Here is a 19,932-nt window from a genome sequence, read left to right as displayed (position 1 = left end):
ATGCCCGTGCCTTGAGCCATAATGCATGGCCGTACAGAGGATTTTTTATGTTGGGGATCGGGTAAAGTGCAATGAATTATTGATAATTTATTGCATTTTCTTTGTTTTTTTCTATTTGTGGAAACTGCCCCCTACCCTAGCTTCTTTTCTTCTTTGTCTTTTGTATTCCCTTTTAGTTTTAGCTCTCCTCTTTCTCTAATTTCACTTCCTTCTCTCTTTTTTTTTTGGCGGGGGCGGAGGGGGGCAAGGGCCTTTTGGACCCCCCCCCTCGATCCCCAACAGAAAAAAATGTTCTGTATGCCCGTGCCTTGAGCCATAATGCATGGCCGTACAGAGGATTTTTTTATGTTGGGGATCGGGGTAAAGTGCAATGAATTAGTGATAATTTATTGCATTTTCTTTCTTTTTTTCTATTTGTGGGAACTGCCCCCTACCCTAGCCCCCGCTGGGTACAGTCGTGTTCAGTGGCAAAGCATATGGCCCCGTAACTGTGAGACCCCAGGATAAAAACTGTGTCGATGTGCTATATTAGTGCCCTTTTGTGGGGCATTAATCCTCATTACTGTCATTTATGACTTAAGGGCGTAGGTCCCCTAGTTAATAAGCATATTAACATACACATGCTTTAGCAGTCACGCAAAACAAACTCTGGTAGATTATTATTCAATAAAATCTGAGAATGTATACTATTATCTAGATCTATGAGTCAGTATTAGGAATAAATCATTCACAAAATAATTCCATACATTGGGGTAAAAAAAAAGAACTATTCCAACTTTATGAGCAACAGTGTACATGGTTTAGGGTTTGATTAAGGAGAGAAATTAATACATGATCTAACGACGTTGAAACGTCATTCGCCATAATTGGGAGTCAACTCATTGGGAGAGGGTGATGCATCGGGGTCCCTGATAGCGGAACTCTGGTGTCGGGTGTTCTAACTTTCTACTGCACAGGGTCTATCTCTAGCTTGCGGCTCTGAATTTCAAATTTCGAATGTTGACGACTCATTTGTCTTTTTTTACCACGGGCAGTCATTGTTCTTGATATCCTGTACTCTTACCTCTACCTCATCTCTTCCCTCCCAGAGCTCCTCGTTTTCTGTCACCTTCTCTTTTCTTCCTCCTTCTCTTTCTCCCTCACATTTCCTTTCTGTTCTACTCCATTCGACTCCTCTCTCTCTCTCTCTCTCTCTCTCTCTCTCTCATTTGTTCTTTTCTCTCTCTCCTCATACCCCTTTTCTGGGAGAGAAGGGGTGAATGTTTCAAAGCACTTAAATTCATTTATTCAATTCGCTGTGCATTATCGAGATTCATTTTTAAATGCCAGTTTTCAAGTTTACATGTCAGTTTTGTAATGCTATTATTGCTATTACTATTATTGTTATCATTATTATTGTTGTATTTTCTTTGTATCCTTGAATGTATTTATATATTGTTTATGTTGTTTGTATATGTACGTCACTCGCCAGTGGAGGACGAATTTCTGTATTTTTTAAAAATCAGACAATAAATAATCTTGAATCTTGAATCTTGAATCTTGAATGTATCCTCCTCTCGAATTCTCGATTCTTTCTACGGTCTTTGTTATGATTGTGTTCTCTTCTGAAATTCGAACCTTTCAAAACGGGTCTATATAGGCAATATATCTCTACCAATATAGTGCTACTAATTGAATGCTAATATTTTTTTCTGTTTTCATCGTCATCAGAATTTTTTATTAGGGTACTTAACTGTTTTTTCTTTTCTTTTCAAACTGTAGACCTGGCCTGGTTATCTGAATAATTTCATATGCTTCATTTCACATTCCGATTTCTATAGTCTTCCGATCTTACTTCTGGTCATTACAAGTTCTTCCCGGGGCGGCAAAACGAAGAATGGGTGCTCATAAGCCCCTCCGCCCCCCTCCCCCCCAAAAAAAACACGCTTGCCGTTTCTGTGATAACATTTGATATGCCTGCGTTCAAAATGCTCCTCCCGTTGGCTACATGTGCCCCCAGGAGTCCCTTATTAATGTCCCTGTTCAGTGGCGGATCGAGGGGGCCCACCCCCACCCCCCCTTGGGGAAAAAAACGTGTAAAAAAGCCCGCTAAATTTTACCTTTTTTTTTTAGATGCCCCCCCCCCCCTCTGGCGCTCAAGGGGGGGGGGGGTGCGATTTTTCAAATTTTCGAGGGCCAACAAATATTAGTTCTCACTACCCTCATTATCCTCATTATCATTGTTGTTGTTATTGTTGTTGTTGTTAATATCATTATTACTAAAATGAGTGGACGATGAAAATGGAAGAAAAGTGACAATAATGCACTGAGGGAACCAGTTTGCTGTATAGGCCCAATCTTTTCCCCAAAACAAGGCATTTAACTTTATGGGCCATGGCACTAGCAACATCATTATCATTCCCTGTTAAAATGGCAATTATCTAGGAAATAAATTCGAGAGGGGGAAACATAGAACAGAAGGGAAAAGGATAAACAGAGAGAGAGAGAGAGAGAGAGAGAGAGAGAGAAGGGAGATAAATTATACTGCATAATTATGTTCACGTACGTGTACAGTATAATGTATATAGGCGAACGTTACAATTAAACACAAAGTGAGGAGGCTGTTGAAATTATCATTACATTTCTGAAGGTGCATGGCCATGGCCCATGGGGATTCTTCGTCTCCTTCACCTCCCCCCTCCCCCCCCCCCCCCCCCCCCAACCCTATCCCCCAGTCCCCTCACCTCCACTTCTCAGTAGCCTTACACATGCAGGGAAATGTACCAGCAAAATTGACAAGTCCACGTGAACTTTTCTTTTAACATATTTATACCTTAATTTCTCCCCTCCGCCAGCGAACGCCGCTATAGCTCAGTGGTTAGAGCACTGGTCTTGTAAACCAGGGGTCGTGAGTTCAAATCTCACTGGTGGCTATTTGTTTTACTTTTTTTTTCTTCTTTCTTTTTCCAAAGGAATTTGTGATCATAATAGACTATGATTGATAATTTCAAGTAAATGAGAGTGGCCAAGAAGTTTAATTATGATTTCCAAGTGACTCGATATTTCGACGAGCAACACATGCACATCGCTAGTGCCGTAGAACATGCCCAACAACCACACACATCGGCCACCCTTTCATTCATTACAGTGTACTCTGTGCACGTCGGAGATATCTGCACAAAATATTAAACAACATCCGGGTACCTTACATGTAAAATGGCCGACTACTGTACAGGCGGGCGACGTGTGGGTCAATAAGTGCCCGACTAAATTTTGAAATAGCAGTAGAAAATACGACAAATCACGTTTATGTTTTACATGTAAGAAAGAAGGACGGTCAAACGATCAGAAAATGCAGAATGGTGGACAGAAGAAAGCGACAGGCTCGCGTAAAGAGAGTAAAACTGTGAGTAAGGTTAACGTGCCAAACACACACGCAAATGCAAACTCTGCAATAGAAAAGGCTCAACTGCTTGCCTCTCTTCAACAAGATTTAATGGCCGAATTATCAGGAAGCGAGGAGGGTGAAGTATCCGAGGTGAGTCCGAGAAAAATAATGGATATCGAGGATATGATGTATTTCTATTATATATCTTTTTATCATAGTTACTGGAGGAAATATGGCATGCAAACGAAACGATCGCGCGCACCCTCCCCGATTTGTTGCACGAACGAGTGTGTGGCTGGTCTGTGTGGAAATTAATGAATCATGGAATGCATGGCGCCCATTCATTCATTCGATCGCTTTTGAGAAAAATGAGAAGACGTGTTTGCAATTTTGCATGCCTTATTCCGGAATCTTTTGAGAATATTGCCTTAACATTAAGATCTCTTTTAGGAAGACATACCTTAATTTAAATCCTTAAAACAAAAACTAACAGAACTTCAGATGTTGTGAACTTGTGACTTGTGAAGATTTTTTTAAAATTTAACTCCAGGAACATAAATAAAATTGAAAATTAAGAAAAGAACAGTAGATCCTAGGCCTATCTCAAAGATTTGAAAGGAGATAGACTAAAACCAGTTCTCTGTCTTGTCAATGTGAAGGCTAAACCAGAAATAAAGGAAAGCGCCAACCTACTCTCTGACTCTTGAACTTGCCTTAATTTGGTTTGGGCTTGACCTTGGCTTGTCCTTTGAGTTTGAGTTTGACTTTGTCGAGATGAATGCGCATGGACCATGACTCCTTTTTCTGTTCTCTGTGTCTGCTGTGTTATTTGAAGAGTTGGATTGATAGATTGAAATTGACCTTGATTAGTGAAAACTTTGTAAAAAGACTGGTTACTGTAAATTTGTGATCAATTAAAATTTTGAGTTTTGTCTTTCAGAATTGAGACAATTTTGACAGTGGTAACTGGGTCCACACTTTCAATAATGTGTAAATGTTTCTTTTGGAGTTCCTACTTAGGGCTAACCAGCTAATAATATGACCATGTTACCATCAAAATTATCACCATTAGGTTTCAAATTCAATCATGCATCTTCTAAAAGACTTAACACAAGATGAACCCTGTGTTAATGTCCATGAAATTATAGTAGTAAACCCAAAGAAGACAGATCTAGATTTCTAAGCACCAATTTACATTTATTCTCCAATGTGTAGAAGTTTTAGACGTCCACAATTTTGGCATGTTCCGGGAACTAAATTCCAACAAGTCTTTTTTAAATGCACACACAGACAAACTTTCTGTTGCTTGGCATGCATGCCATCAGAGTCTCTTAATATCTCACATTGACAGGAATAATGGGTGTTTTTTATTGGTCTAAAATAGCACCATTTGTTACTCAGACAAGTAAACACATTCATAATTAGAATGATGGCAAGTATAAATTTTTTAAAGGGGAAAATAACAATTTTTTCTAATTTTTGTTTAAAGAAAAGACAAAGAAAACAAAATGAAATTAAAGAAGAAAATGGGATGAGTGATAGCTTATGAGAGGACGAAATCATTACAATATTGAAGTGTACAAATTTTAGATTAGCTAAAATTCAATCATTCATCTTGCGTACATGTGCACGTCAGCCAATTTCCCTGGTTTAAATCTTTCATCTTCGATTAGATACACAGCGAGAATGCTCTCAGTTTGTTTAATATCTGTGCCACAATGCTACATTTATTGTCTGGCCTTCACTTCAGTTGATTTTGCTAAAAGAGAAAAAAACAAACCTATCCTGCATGTATGCCAATGTCTCAGGTTGAATCTTTCATCTTGGATTAGATACAGTGAGAATACTTTCAGTATGTTTACTACATGTACATGCATCTATGCCAAAATGTCATTGTCTGGCCTTCAGTAGATTTTGCTAAAAAAGAATATACCTATCCTGCATGTATGCCAATGTCTCAGGTTGAATCTTTCATCTTGGATCAGGAGGAGCTGGAGAGCGGACCTACCATCGAGATAGCCAACAAGCTCCTGCGGTTGGACAGCCAGGGACACCCAGACCTGAGGGCTGTAGACCCTGATACCTTGGAGGCATTTCTGGATGCAGCAGGTGAGTTCCTTCCAAAGGCCACTTCGCACTCCTTTCAAGGTTCCCCTATGTCCATGTGTCCTATGCATTCCATTAAAATATTTAATATTTCTTTGCAAAGTTACTTTTTGTTCCAGAGAGTCATGTTTGCAACTGATATATTTAGCTCAAACCAAAAAGCCAGCAATCATTCAAGTTTATGTCACTGAGAGCAAAATTCTATTCATCATTGGTGGAGAGTTTTATCAACACCAAATCAATTTGTTCAAATATATATGCATGAATGAATGAGATATACTTTTGAGGTCCCAAACCTATTAACGTATGCCAAATTAAATTTTATACAAAATTAAATGAATTGGGGGGGGGGGGGGGGGGAGGGGTTAAAAAATTACCTAATATTTCTGATTCCATTACAGTCTACACCTGCACCTCAAATTGTAGTCGATCAAGATCCATTAAAAGTCTTGATCCTGATCATCTCCTGTTATTGTCCGTTGATCAAAATCAAATGAACGATTGAGAACAGTTTAAATCCTAATTTTACACTACATAAAAGCTGATACATACATGTATAACACATGAAGTCTCCTTACTGCGGCGAATCAACTAGTTCATGTTTGTATATTTTGGTTGCTCCCTCCCCTCTCCTTCCCCTTCACAGGTATCGATAAGCTTGGAGGGCCCTTTGATGGGAAGATCGAGGCATATGACCCAGAGATCCTCGGGAGGCTAACATCATCCGTTAGCTCCGCCCTGGACCAAGCTGAGGCTGCTCTCTATGGCATCAAGGAGAACACTGTCCTTCCGGGGCAACATGGCGATGGGTAAGTTTTCAGATGATAAACCCAAGGCGTAACAGATCTCCCCCTACCAAATCAATCTATTCAAACACATCCACCTGATACCTCAACACCTTAAAGCCACAATGTACTACTTGTAGCTACTTGCTCCCTCTAAATAGAAAACTTCCCCAATCAGTGCCTGTTGGTCCCCCATGATCCTCTTTTTCTTATGTTAATTGAGAGCTGAGTTAATGAGATAGTCACCTGCCAGTGACCTCGCTGTATGGTCTAATCCCTTCTGGCTGAACTAGGACAGGCGGCCTTTAAATGCTCTCATCCTTTGAAATATTACCAAAACTTATTAGTTTTGACATTTACCATACATTCTCTGGGCATAAAATTATGAAAAGTACGTCTGGGGGTGAAAATCAATCAAGTAGTATTTATGTCTTCATCTTCTTCTTCTTCTTCTTCTTCTTCCCTCAAGAGTCATCAGTTTGCCAAAGATGCTAGTTGGTAATAATATTAAAAAAATATTGGAGTTTTATGAAAAGCAGCTCGAGATGTGGAATTATGTAGACAGTTTACATGATTCAATTTAGGTTACACAGGGATGAGATTCCTCCGCCGACTATTTTTATATTTTAAAACGGGCTTACAAAAAAAAAAAACTTCAACTTTCAGATTATCATTATTTGTACATCTAGCATTTACCTCAAGACCTTAGCAGCATTTTTCTCTCAAATTCAGAATTTAAATGCAAGGAAAACATGTCCTTTTATGTAAATATATTCTGAAGTTTTCTGAGGAAAAGGGGCACGGCCCCCCATTTAATCTTCCTACTTTCACTGTAAGCAGCAAGAGCACATACTCGCCAACAGAAAATAATTCTGCAACTTTTTCAGGTTATGAATATTCTTCTTGATAGCTAAACACATAGGTGAATGGCAGCATTTTGGGGGCGGGGGGGGGGGGGGGGGGGGGGGGATAAAATAGAATCCTAACCAAGTAATGGGTAAAATTGCTATTTTACACCTTGCTGCAATTTTAATTGGCTTTCTAGTTGTGTAACTTCTATTTTTAAGAAACAGCAGATTTCAATAGATGGGATTTTTAGAATCTGTCTATTCGAAAGACGATTTGGATTACTCTGGATCTTCTTCTCATCATGATACACCCCATCACTGTCCATATGGCATCTAATCTTATGCAATAGATGTATCTGGCAATACTGCTACACCTTCGTAATTGAACTCTCTTTGATTCTGGTTCAGGGCGCCCCCATACTACCTGTTTGTGAAATGAGTTTGCCTCCTAAGCATGTTCATAAGAACTCCCAACAACTAAATCAAGAAGCTTTCTAGAGGGATTTATTATTCCCATTGTTTCATGTAGTGTTTGTAACGTGGGAAGAATGAAAAGATTAATAGGATCAAATATGAGAGACACAACTGTTGCATATTAAACTCCATATTAAACAAGCCTGGTAAAAACATGACACATCAGCTATTTCTGTTCATCTCCCAAACTACCTGCTTTACGGTTTAAGGTTTGGGATTAAGGCAGAAATAAGTCTCATTTTCAAGGTTTTTTTGCAAGCCAGACTGAGTAAGCTGTTGTATGGTTTTTATGTTAGAACTCGGTAAGAACAAATTTGAGGGGCTATTTGTATTTCTTCCCATTACCTTGTAAGCTTCTCCCTCCCTGCCAACCTCCCCCCCCCCCCCCCCCCCCCCTCTCTCTCTCTCTCTCTCTTTCTCCTCTCTCTCTCTCTCACTTTCAGGGGCTATTTGTATTTTGTCCCATTACCTTGTAAGCTTCTCCCTCCCCACCGACCCCCCCCCCCCCTTCTCTCTCTCACTCTCTCTTTTTCCCCTCTCCTTCTCTCCCTCTCACTTTCTCATTTTCTCCCTCTCTCTTTCTCCCTCTCTCCTCTCTCTTTTTTTCTTTCTCTCTCTTTCTCTCTTTCTCCCTCCATTGTTTTAGGAGTTTATCACCCTCTTCCCGCATCTATTTCCCCCACTGACCTACAATCAGTACAAATAATTTCCTTTGTTCAGAGAAATTAATCTGATAGTCACACCTGGGACCCGTTTCACAAAGTCTTTTTTCAGTGACAAATGACAAAAATCAGTGACAAATCTGCTGATAACCAATCAGAAGCAAGGATTTTCAGTAGCTTATAACAAAAACTGTGATTTGTCACTGATGACAAGTTTTGTGAAACACCCCCCTGGCCAAGAAGGAAGGCTTTTAATTTAAGCATATCCATCTAGAAGCTACATGAATGAAAAAGATAAGGATCTAAATACGATTGGATTGCATAATGTTCAGTGAATGGATATGGGCTGTGATCAAGTGGAAGCAGGGAGCATGGTGGGCTCATTTCCATGGTGCGAGGGTGTCCATCCGTGCATACTATTACTGCTGCATATCCAGTACACTGTCTATTAGTGCGAGACATTTAAAATGTAGGCATACTATATCAGGGCATTGTCTTTCTTTCAACTACACCATACATAACTTTAAAAGTGTTCTGCATTTATTTCAGTTCATGTCAAAATTTGTACTTGTACAGTAGTATTAGTTAGCTTAACATTTGTTTTTTGTTTTGTTCTGAGAATCCAAAGCATGGCATACTTCATGTTTGAACAGTGATCAAATATTACTTGACCCTCTGAAGGTCATGACCTCCCAATGTAACCTCTGTATTGTTCATTCAATACAGTTGCAGTGCTCGACACTAACAGGGATTCAGTTAACATGGACAACCCCCCCCCCCCCCCATTTAATTGTTGGTTTGAAATGTCCCACTGGACTTGAACTTTTATAATTAAATCTAGACCCCCCCCCCCCTCCTCCAGCTAAAACATCTGGGTGGTGTTTCACAAAGATCCTAAGTAAAACTTAACTTTAAGTCTGACTTAAATATTATGGAGAACCATTTGTAGCCAATTGATGAAATATATTTAAAAGCAGAAATTCAAGTGTTTCAGACTTTTCATAAATTCCGCATCAAGAACATGAAATCTCCTTGATAATAGAAAATATGAATGATCGGAATCAATAACTATTAAAAAATATTTTCATAGATGCTAACGGCTTTCCATATTTGTTAAGTCCAACTTAGGATCTTTGTGAAACACCCTCGTGGTGTAGCTATATGTCTGCAGTAGAGCTTGATACTAAAAAGAAGTGTCCGGATCCACATGCACACCTAATCGTAAAAATCTTAATGTGCTTGGTGCTCATGAATCCTTATTATTTTGCCCGCACCCCCAAGTGGAGAAGGTTAGGTTGGAGTGCGGGATGCAGCATGACCTTATAGTTCTAGTTTCTATTAAATGATTCTAAAAACATTTAACATGAAAATAGGTTTGTAAATTGTGTCAAGCCCTACTGTGCATGAAGTTTATTAACTTGGGCAGTCATTTATCAGTCATTAATCATGTATAGAGACTGGATAGAAAGCCCATACGGGAAATTTCAAAGGTGACATCTAAGTTTCTAATAGGGATATATGTTTTTAATTTTTATGATTTGCTTTTATTTAAAATGAAATGGATAACTCCGACCTTTTAGAGACATCATGAGGAGGGAGAGGGGGAGGGAGGGAGGGGGTGGGAGGGAGGGGGTGGGGTGGAGAAGGGGGAAATGGAGGAGGAAAGAGGAATGATTGTAAACAATGTCTTGTCCCTCCTCCCTCTTTGTTGTTCTTCATGGTTCCCATGAAAAGCCCTTGATAGATATACAAGTAGGTGTGAACATGCTCTCCTAAAATACAACAATTTTTTGGAGAAGGGGGGGGGGGGGGGGGAGCTGGGCTATGGTCAGCCATACATGCTCGGGTTTTAAGGAAGAGGGAGGTAATGCATCTCCTGTGCAATTGCATTGGTATTGATCATTTTGTTACCCAAATGTTCACAATTTTAATGGGATAGTGATCATAATTGTTATCAAAACAAAGATTTCCAAATGCGAAACAAGTATAATTCATAATCTGATCCAAGCTATTGCAGGGCTGTGAATTCAATTTAATAATTTGTGTACTAAAATCTTAGTTTTAGTTCATTACATTTTTGACAAAAAGACCACCACCCCCCCCCCCCCCCCCCATGCCCTGCTGCAAGTTTGGTTTTGTACCCAGTAATGATACTGCCTGGATAGTAGATGAACGGAAATATGTTCACACCGTATATTGTATAAGGTGTGTATTATACCACGGAACCTACATGTAGTACTCAACCACGAATATGGTCATACGATGTGTCCTAAAGCACAACAGGTGTTTGTTATGGCTAGCCACATGGTCGCTATGGGAGAGGAAGTCTATGCTTAATTGAGCATTGGCTCTCTGGGTAGGTGGGAAGGGTGCGGCGGGGTGGGGAGGAGGGAGGGGGGGTAGAACATAAGGTTAGAGCATTAGACATGTGGTAAATATACAGGTATTTGTACAAATTTGTTGCACTGTACATGCATTATACATTTACCTCAGCATGACTGCAATTTGTGCCATGTAGGCCTACAATACATGTACATACATTGTGTACTTATGTACATGTAGACTCTACATGCATCTGTCCCTCTGGGTGGAAGGGGGGGGGTGAGGAAATTGAACATAAGGTTATAGCATTAGACATGTGGTATTTATATGTACAGGTATTTGTACAAATTACTGCACTGTACAGGACTTGCATTTAAAATCCCAGCATGAGTATCTTTAGTACCACTATAATACATGTCCTTTGTGTAGCTATGGCATGTAGGCTCTCCATGTATCTGTATGCATTGTGACACAAATGCTTCTACATATCGGCCTACACATGTTATGACAATATTAAACCAATAATTATATTCCAGCCACTCCCATTCTCACTTTAGAAATCTAGCTTGAAGGTACATGTACATTTAGAAATAAATGTATGGTTTGAATACCACTTCACATGCACCATTGGTGCAAGAATAATTAATTAAATCTCACAAGTCTATTTGACGGTTAGGAATCATATGCAGTGGATTTAGTGAAAGTTGGTTGATAATGTCTAAGCTACATTTTCTCTCTGCTTCTATGAAAATAATGGATCAATGTTGGTATTAAAATTATGTTAATCATAGGTTAATTATAGTTAGGAGGGTTGGGTTCAAGAATACATGTACATATTTCAGTTGCTAAAAAAAAAATGTCAATGATTCTAATTGATTCAAATGCTGATTCAAACCACAATTTTGGGAGGAAAAGATGGGGAAATACCATTCCGGGCTGTAGGGAAGTTCACATATCCTGTATTAGTCCAGAGAACAAGAGGAAAATTGTACCCAGAAACTATAATTTCTTGTCCCTCCAAAATTTTAAAGTACACTTTTGTCATCAACTTGAACCCATGCATTTTATCCACCTGCATTCATAAAAATGTGAGAGAGGACAACTTGGTTGTCATGCATGCACCTGGGGAGATGATGGGAAAATAGTTGTTCCGATTATGTAAATAGACACATCCAATAATGTGCGGTCGAGTCTATGGAATGGTTTGTAGGGAAGTTCATACATGTATATTTTCTGTATTAGTCCAGAGAAGTAGAGGAAAAGAACCGGAAACTATAATTTGTTTCCCTCCAAAGTATGAAAGTACACCTTTGTCATCAACATACACTTTTATCCGAAATTCTGCATTAAAAAAAAAGTGTGCGAGGCCAACTTGGTTGCCATGCACCTGGGGAGATGGTGGGAAAATAGCAGTTCCGATCATGTAAATACACACATCCAATAATGCGCGGTCGAGTCTATGGAATGGTTTGTCCTGCATAGTATGGGGTTATATGGTGTCAAGGTCACTGGCACAGAGTAGTGGCTTATCCAGACGCTCTAGTCTTCACTCAAGACTTACCCATGCTATCAATTAGGCTATCAATACTTGTGTCATTTTGTCTAAGCTGTGCTCAAAATACTTTAAAGACTGTGAGCGTTGTGCCCCCCCCCCTTTCCTGGCTGAAGTGGCACCTGTAGCCCTCCAAGCAGCTTCTGATTTTTAAAATATTACTTACATGTAACTACTGATACATGTAGGTTACTCTGTTTATAGAATATTTCACAAAATGAATGTACTGAGCAAATGTTGCTGAGTTATTTTCAGATCACAAAAGTAAAAACAATCAAAGTCTTGTAGTTATTGAGGTGGCCTTACCCTGTTGATTCATTTTTACTTTGAAATTGAATTTTTAAATAAAATCTTTCTAGAAACTCACGTAGTATATTGTATCATAGACATATACAGTATATACATGTACTGTACATTCTTGATTTATTCCATGTTTGTTTGCATACCGATACACTTCTGGTCTAATTACTAGGAAATGAAATGGATTGTATACATGTTAACTTTTGATTGTTAATTAGGTTTACCATGTAGACATAAGCCACTTACATGTAGATTTATACCAACACATACATCATATTTCCGGTGTATACATTTCTAGTTAAATTGGTGTGGACATATTGCCCACAATAATGTGCATGAGTCATGTGCATGTGCACAATCAAATTACAATGTGCATCAACATACAGTACATGTTTGGTTTATTTCTAAAAGCATTACAAGTGCACACATCACACAGTGCTGGAATATACTGTGTGCAAAGTTAGGGATGATCTGGGTTAAAATCAAATCAATATGCCAAAATTCCTAAAATTGGCAAAGTACAAACAAGATGACGAAGTCATTTGGACAGGGCCTTACATGTAAATGGATAGCACGCAGTGTAGTAAAGTACATGCACTTGCTCTGAATTTTACAACTAGACGCTAGACTGTGTTTCAAACTGGGAAATCTGAAATCTGCTTTTTTACATGAATACAAATGGACTTTTCCACCATATGAGAAGGTTTATAAAAATATGGAATCGTCCTTAAAAGATTATTCTTATATTTAATTATTATGTAATTACTACGAAATGAAATTACAAGATAATTCATGTTTACACCTATAGAACACACTCACACAGTGTACATGTACATTTACTCTTAGTCTTATGTAGGCCTACCTGTACAGTTAACGACTAAATTATTTGTATCCTTACCAAGTTTTGTCATTTTTTAAGTATGTGACCAAGTGATTTGTCCGGATTTATGTTTCTTGAGAATGTGACGTATAGTATCAAAACGTACATCTAAAAGTATTCCACAAACGCCCTAGTTCAACCAGTCCACCTTTCATTCTTGAGTTATGAAAACACACAGAAACATTAGATTTACAAGGGGAATTAATAATATAGTTGATAACTGTATGTGCATACAAATGGACATGTGGACATGTACATGCATACATGCACTGTAATATACATACTGTCATGTACATGCATACATGCACTGTAATATACATACTAACCCAACTCATTACAAAGGCCAGACTTGGTGTGAGTGCATAGGATAGGAGTACCAGTGACTTGTACAGTTTAGAGCTTGATTGAAGGTACAGGCACATGATTGTCTTACATGTACATGTAGGTAATCATATGCAGACAATTGTGAATCGTAAAAGACCATCGTCTGCCAATAGCCAGAAAATGTGTTTGGGGTTGACACAGAGTTAATGCCATTCTAGCTTAGTTTCAGCTAACTCACTCTCGGCATGGTCAGCAGAGAGTACAGTATGTCATGGGACATATTTTTTTGTTAGAACTTGGAAGGCATATCCAGCTTCCTCGGTATCATACATTGTGCCAATATCATAACACTCGATAAACCATTTAGAGAGCATACATTGTTCATTGTATAGAGCATATAGTATGAGTAGGCCTACACTATATGTACATGTATGTTTATAATATTATATTTAATTTTTATCTATGATCTTTTTTCTTTTTTTTAATAATTTTTTTAGAGGGGGGGGGGGCTCTTATTTTATTTTCTATTCCTTACATCATGCCATTTCTTTTTTTTTGAGGAGGAGGGGGGGGGGGGGGGGTATGCTCTTCTTTTGATTTACATTGTATGTCCTAATCTTGCACCGTTTCGGTGTGATTATGTATTTTTGAATACAATAGAAACATAAGGCCTAGATGCTGACTCTATAGTCTCTTTCTACAAGGTTTATTGTTATTACCATGACATAGTGTGTGGACAGCAACACTTCTTTGGGCCATGAGCCTGGTGCACAAGTCTACTCTTTCCAACTGCATGCGATAATCATTCTGGCAAACATTTGTTCAATAAAGCTGTGTAGCTGGGATGATGATTCCTATAGGGATTATGTTTATTGGCTCAGTTTCATCGTGGATGACATTATAGGTGCATGTCAAACCAACATTCCTCAGAGCATCAGTTCATGTAGACATATGTTACATGTATGTCACTATTATTATTTTTCTTGTCTGCTTGATAAAAGTGGAACCCCCCCCCCCCCACCCCCCAATATTTTTATGAATGAGTATATGACATGATATAGGCCTATACTTAGGGATGTCAAAATATATTTCAAATTCTATATGAACAAGTCACAAAGATGTCTTGAAAATCATCCATATGGACTGCAGATTGATGTCTCCAAATGCCCCTCCCCCGCCCCTTTCATTCTAAGAAAACAAATGCATCAACAACAAAAAATGATTGAGGGATGGGGGGAATAGAAGTGTATATATTTATAGCATGATTATCATGGTTGGATGAGATGTATAAAACTTAATTTCTACTCAGAAACGGAGGAGAAACATATCGGTTCCCCTTAATTTCCAAAGCTGTTTGAAAACAAAATATGTGAGTAGTCACCTGTACATGTACATGTATTTCTGATATCAGAGTGAAGAGAGACAAGAAAAAGGTCCTAGAAGGGAACATAATATTTCAGCTAGAATAGAATAGCCATAAATACTGGAATGATAGTTCAGTGTCAGTGTCAGTGTTATTATATTTTGATTCTTTATAACTCCAAGCAGTATTCATCTTTTCAGAGAAATATTTTGTAACAATCCTCATGCTAATTCAGTACTTGCATCAGACTCCTATGGCATTGCTTTATGATACATTTCATTAGCATGTGTTGTGGTGTTGACATTTAATTTAAATAGAAATATTCATGCCATTGTGTTGATTTTTTGAGCAGTTTGATAGCAGAAACGAAAATGTCAGATGGAGTATACTCTGATTTTGTTACAACAAGCCCAGAATGTCATTGACTCTGTACATGGTATTTGGGCTGTGATTAGTGGGTATCCTTGATATGTGGGTTAAATATAAAACCAGTCAGATGACTGACATACATGTACATCAGAGATGCCAACTAGTACGGATTTCCCGTAATTTCTACGGGAAATCGGCCGATTACGGGCGGTACGATTTTCATACCATAAATCCCGGATTTTGCCGATTTTGCCGATTTTCAAAATTAGCACTTTAAGGTTTAGCACATACTTTTGACTATTGCAGCGCAGCCATCCTTGAATCCATGCATAGAAATCCCATAGGGCTTCCGATTGGACAATTTGTTATCTAGCACACCCCTTTCACAGTGCAGGTGCATACATGTGTGTCTTTGTATATTCTGACTGTGTGCGTGTGTACCCAGCAGAGAAAGACAGCTTCGCGAGCGGGGGCCGGGTGAAATACCTCTCTTGGCCGCGCCGCTACCGCGCGGCCAGCGCCAGGCCTCGCTACGCTAGCGCCGTGTACACTGTCGGATTTCTCACAGGCTGTCACAGCGTTCGTCAATTTTCGTCGACAATCTGAACTCATGTTGGTTGGATTTAGATTTCAATCATCATGTCTTCCACAACTAAGAAGCATGGCAAGAAGTTACATACTTTTAAAGAAGAATACAGTAAGAAATGGAAATGACTGGTTCCTTCAAAGAAAAGCCTGAATCATGCTAGGTGCACGATATGTGCATCAGATTTCAACATTGGACATGGCGGGGCAAAAGACTATAGTTAGGCAAATTCATGCAAAAAAATATATTCAAGAAATTGACTTGAAAACACATCAGACAATTACGTGCGTTCTCGAATCCAAAATCGTATCTCACACACACACTCTCCCAATACCGCGAATGGTCCGTCGTGGGGAGCTAGCCGCCCGAGAGTTTGCCAGCGATACCAACGCACCCTCGGAGCTCCGCAGCGCACAATTTTAGCGAAACTCGAAAGGTTCGAGGTGGAAAGGTGGCGGGCTAGCTTTTTGCCAAAACCACGCTAGAACGTCTGCTGGCAAAGTGAAAATAACTACGATCGAGAACATCGTCGGTTTCAGTGAGATAATTCTGAATTCTAATTGAGACTATATAATACATTATATCGACAAAGAAACCTCGGTAGTTCTCTTATAACTATACAAAAGCTTGTTTATTTCTCGTTTTGACATTTGTTTTCGAGCCATTTTTTCGTGCGCGAGTCAATGCAAACTTTGTATTACCAGGGCATGTGAGTTAAAGTCTCACCTCCCTGGTATTACCAAACTTTCAACACGCAAGGAACGGGGAACACTCGCGTACCCCGTATCAAATTCGTTGCAAAAAAAAATTTCAAGGGTGATTTTGAAAGCAGTGAAGAAAATTTGCGCTGCGATGCGCAGAAATATACTTGAAAGAAACTTCAAAAATCACACCTGAATTTTCAGAAAATCGTATTTGCATTACCGAGCCTAGTTGTGAGTTGTTTATAACTCAGATTTTATGAAGATTTGTCGGAAAAAAAATGTCATTTTTTTCCGTTTGGTGGTCATTTCTAGGCTAATATTTAAAAAGTTGCATCAGTAATGGGCCCGATGTTTCTCTTATCATATCGTACTCGCATGTTATTTCTACATAGATTAAACATAGGATGGTTAGGGGTAAGACCGGATAACATTATAAAAAAAGATATATCCTTCCACCCTCCCATATCCAAGTTTTGGGCTGATTATTGCCGACCCACCGCAGCAAGGCCATTCAGATTTTCGTACGCTCGCGAAGCGCCCTCTAGTGCCCCATGAATGTGCCTACTATAGTAACATATCAAGACATTTTGTCATGAGTTCATCCAGTCTTTCAGTAGAATACTTTCAATATGGAGTTACATGCACATGTAACACCAACTAATGAACAGGTATGTTACTTTTATTTAACTTGTTGTGCTATCGCGCTTGCCTGCGGGAGCTGCGCTTGCCAGCGTGCAGAAAAATTTGCGTCGCGCAGAAAATTACTGATTTTGTCTCCAAATTACTGATTTTTAGCCTTATGATTACTGATTTGTGCTCTGAAAGGTTGGCATCCCTGGTACATGTACAAAGTACAAACCAACATGGCTTCAGCTCCAAGCAGATTTCTGAATGAATTACACAGCCACAGAAGGGATTATGAAACAGAATGGTTTCTGATAATGTTATATTCTTGGAAAGAAGTAAATAAAGTACCATGATAGCAAGGTAACATTTCATTAATATTTTATCAATTTTTCAAAGAGAGAAAGAAAGAATTTTAAAAGGGAAGGTTTCTGAAAATATCATGTTGTAGTAAGAATTAAATATAAATACCATATAAGCCAGGTAAAATTGGTTTAATAATTCTGTCATTCTCTAAAGAGATACAAGAAATATATTTTGTTAGTAACATGTGTGATAAACATGTACTATCCCTATAAAAGGAACTTGGTCTAATGATGTTTTTTTCCTTAGCTGTAAAATTTAAATATGCTTACATAGTCTGTACTGTACATGCACAGTGGAGTTCTGTCGTGCAATGTTCATTACATGTACTTCTGTTTGGTTGCTCTGTTTTATTAGTTGGATGTAGGTTAATTATATTTCATTTGCTGAGTAACTGGTGCCTCAGGCTTCCCAGTGCTGTACAAACTACATACAAATTCCCTTATTGTAGGCTACATGGAGGAAAGGAAGTCCCTTTTATGTAGAACCTACATTAAATACATAATCTCATGTTTCTTTTGTGTCATTTATCATTGATATTATGTTATTATTTGAAAGAAAAATCTGCAGTTCTGCCCATTGGCTGCAATTGATTCGTTTTTAACTGATGAATATTTTTTAAATAGATGAATAAATGATAAACCATAATATTTTTTCTCTCTCTCCTTTAGCTCGATTTGCTTTAAAATCCAAATCTTCTCTCAACCCTGCTCAATTTGAATTTTAAAATTTATTCATGTTTTTCATGAGCGTCTATTGAAGAGATTACTTGACAAGATGGTTGTTATTTGAATGACATTATGGGGTACCAAAACAAAGCAAACCAAAAGGTGAAAGCATTATGGTAAATAACACAGACCAATGAAATGTACATGTATATAAGCTACATACATTGGATTTACATGCAAACCAACAAACTGCGAGTACAGTGCAAGTGGATGATGTGTCTGTTATGTACACACGATGCATATTGTTTAAACAATATATAGCAACACTTTTTTCATTATGGAAAGTAAGGCCAGGTGATACTAGATGTTTGTTTCATTGCCTTGTTTCTATGGCAACATGTGGAGGTGATACATTCACAATCTCAAGGCATACTCAAGGCATCTACTAAGCATTCTCATTACATTATGACACACACATACATGTGAATAATGCTAATGAGCACTGTATTTATAATGCATGCACACATGTCTATCCAATGGATGCTCTAAGAGGCTACAAAGCACAACTATTACATCCATAACCATACTTGTACATTAATTGGTAACTATAAGCTTTAACACAGAGTTAATGCCCTTGTGACCCCAAACATACGACGTGTTAAACTTGTCTGTTAACATCGGTGTACATTGTATATCAAGCATTCCATCATAAATAATATGACATATTAGCCTTGCATTATTTATAATAAAACATGACCTGGGCTTTTTCTGTAATCTACTTGTACATATATTTGTTTTGAATCTAAGTGTAATGTATATACTATTACATGTTACTCATTTGTTTATAATCATGAATGTCAATAAAGTGATACTGAAACAAAAAAATGTCAAACATAAATGTTTATATTTTGATACTGATCTAGTGGCAAGGCAGTTTATGGTGATTGATCAAAACAAAAGACATGCTGTATTGACTCAATCATGATTTAATGATACATGTTAGTAAACACACAACCTAAAACATTCAAAGCCATTGTAGAGGTGTCGTGGTCTAGTGGATTAGTTACCCGACTGCAGATCACAAGGTACGGGGCTCAAGTCCTGCCGCGGTACTAATGTCCTTTGGCAAGACGTTAATCTACATTTGCCACTCTCCACCCAGGTGTAAATGGGTACCTGATATGCTTGAGCGCTAGTTACTTTGGCAGCTCGGCTACAACCAGGGTAATATGTGTAAAGAGCCATGAGCGTCAGAGACTGGCGGATACCGGTGCTATATAAATATTCATATTATTATTATTTTATTGTCCTTTTGATTCTTTCAGACTGCAAGTTGCCGGTGTTGCTGGTGCTGCTGCCTCCTCTGCCGACCCAGTGGCTGCCAGGAGAGGAGACGATGATAAGATGATCCAAGAAACCAACGAAGAGGGCGAGAGTCTCCTATCGCTAGCGTGCTCAGGGGGCTACTTTGAACTTGCTCATGTGAGTAATAGTGCTATAGAGTGGTCAAGTGGGATGTCATCAAAAAACTATTTTTAGAGTTTCCAAATTAGAACTTTATTGTTCGAAAGAGCATCAAAAATAATGTAAAAATGTTGAAAACCAATTGAATATCTTAAGTATTGGCTGAGATAT

The 19,932-nt window shown here is 38.5% G+C and overlaps 1 protein-coding gene and 1 non-coding gene across 6 annotated transcripts in view; both read left to right on the top strand.

Moving 5' to 3' along the window:
* The first annotated feature begins 2,839 nt into the window (after positions 1-2,839).
* On the top strand, positions 2,840-2,912 carry TRNAT-UGU. Its single transcript has one exon. It is a non-coding gene; the product is annotated as a tRNA-Thr (tRNA).
* A 168-nt stretch (positions 2,913-3,080) lies between these two features.
* LOC763682 (ankyrin repeat domain-containing protein 17) overlaps positions 3,081-19,932 on the top strand; it is a 48,134-nt gene continuing 31,282 nt past the window's right edge. The window contains exons 1-4 of one of the 5 annotated variants that reach the window (XM_030979635.1): positions 3,081-3,517; positions 5,329-5,476; positions 6,120-6,282; positions 19,623-19,779. In XM_030979635.1, the coding sequence (XP_030835495.1) occupies positions 3,332-3,517; positions 5,329-5,476; positions 6,120-6,282; positions 19,623-19,779 (654 nt within the window). In that variant the 5' untranslated portion in view covers positions 3,081-3,331. The remainder of the gene's footprint in view (positions 3,518-5,328; positions 5,477-6,119; positions 6,283-19,622; positions 19,780-19,932) is intronic. The other 4 variants (XM_030979634.1, XM_030979631.1, XM_030979632.1 and 1 more) reach the window with 4 other exon arrangements.

Source organism: Strongylocentrotus purpuratus, unplaced genomic scaffold (assembly GCF_000002235.5).
Source record: "Strongylocentrotus purpuratus isolate Spur 01 unplaced genomic scaffold, Spur_5.0 spur5_scaffold_10, whole genome shotgun sequence".
Lineage (NCBI taxonomy): Eukaryota > Metazoa > Echinodermata > Echinoidea > Camarodonta > Strongylocentrotidae > Strongylocentrotus > Strongylocentrotus purpuratus.
This window is presented reverse-complemented; position numbering and strand designations above follow the sequence as displayed.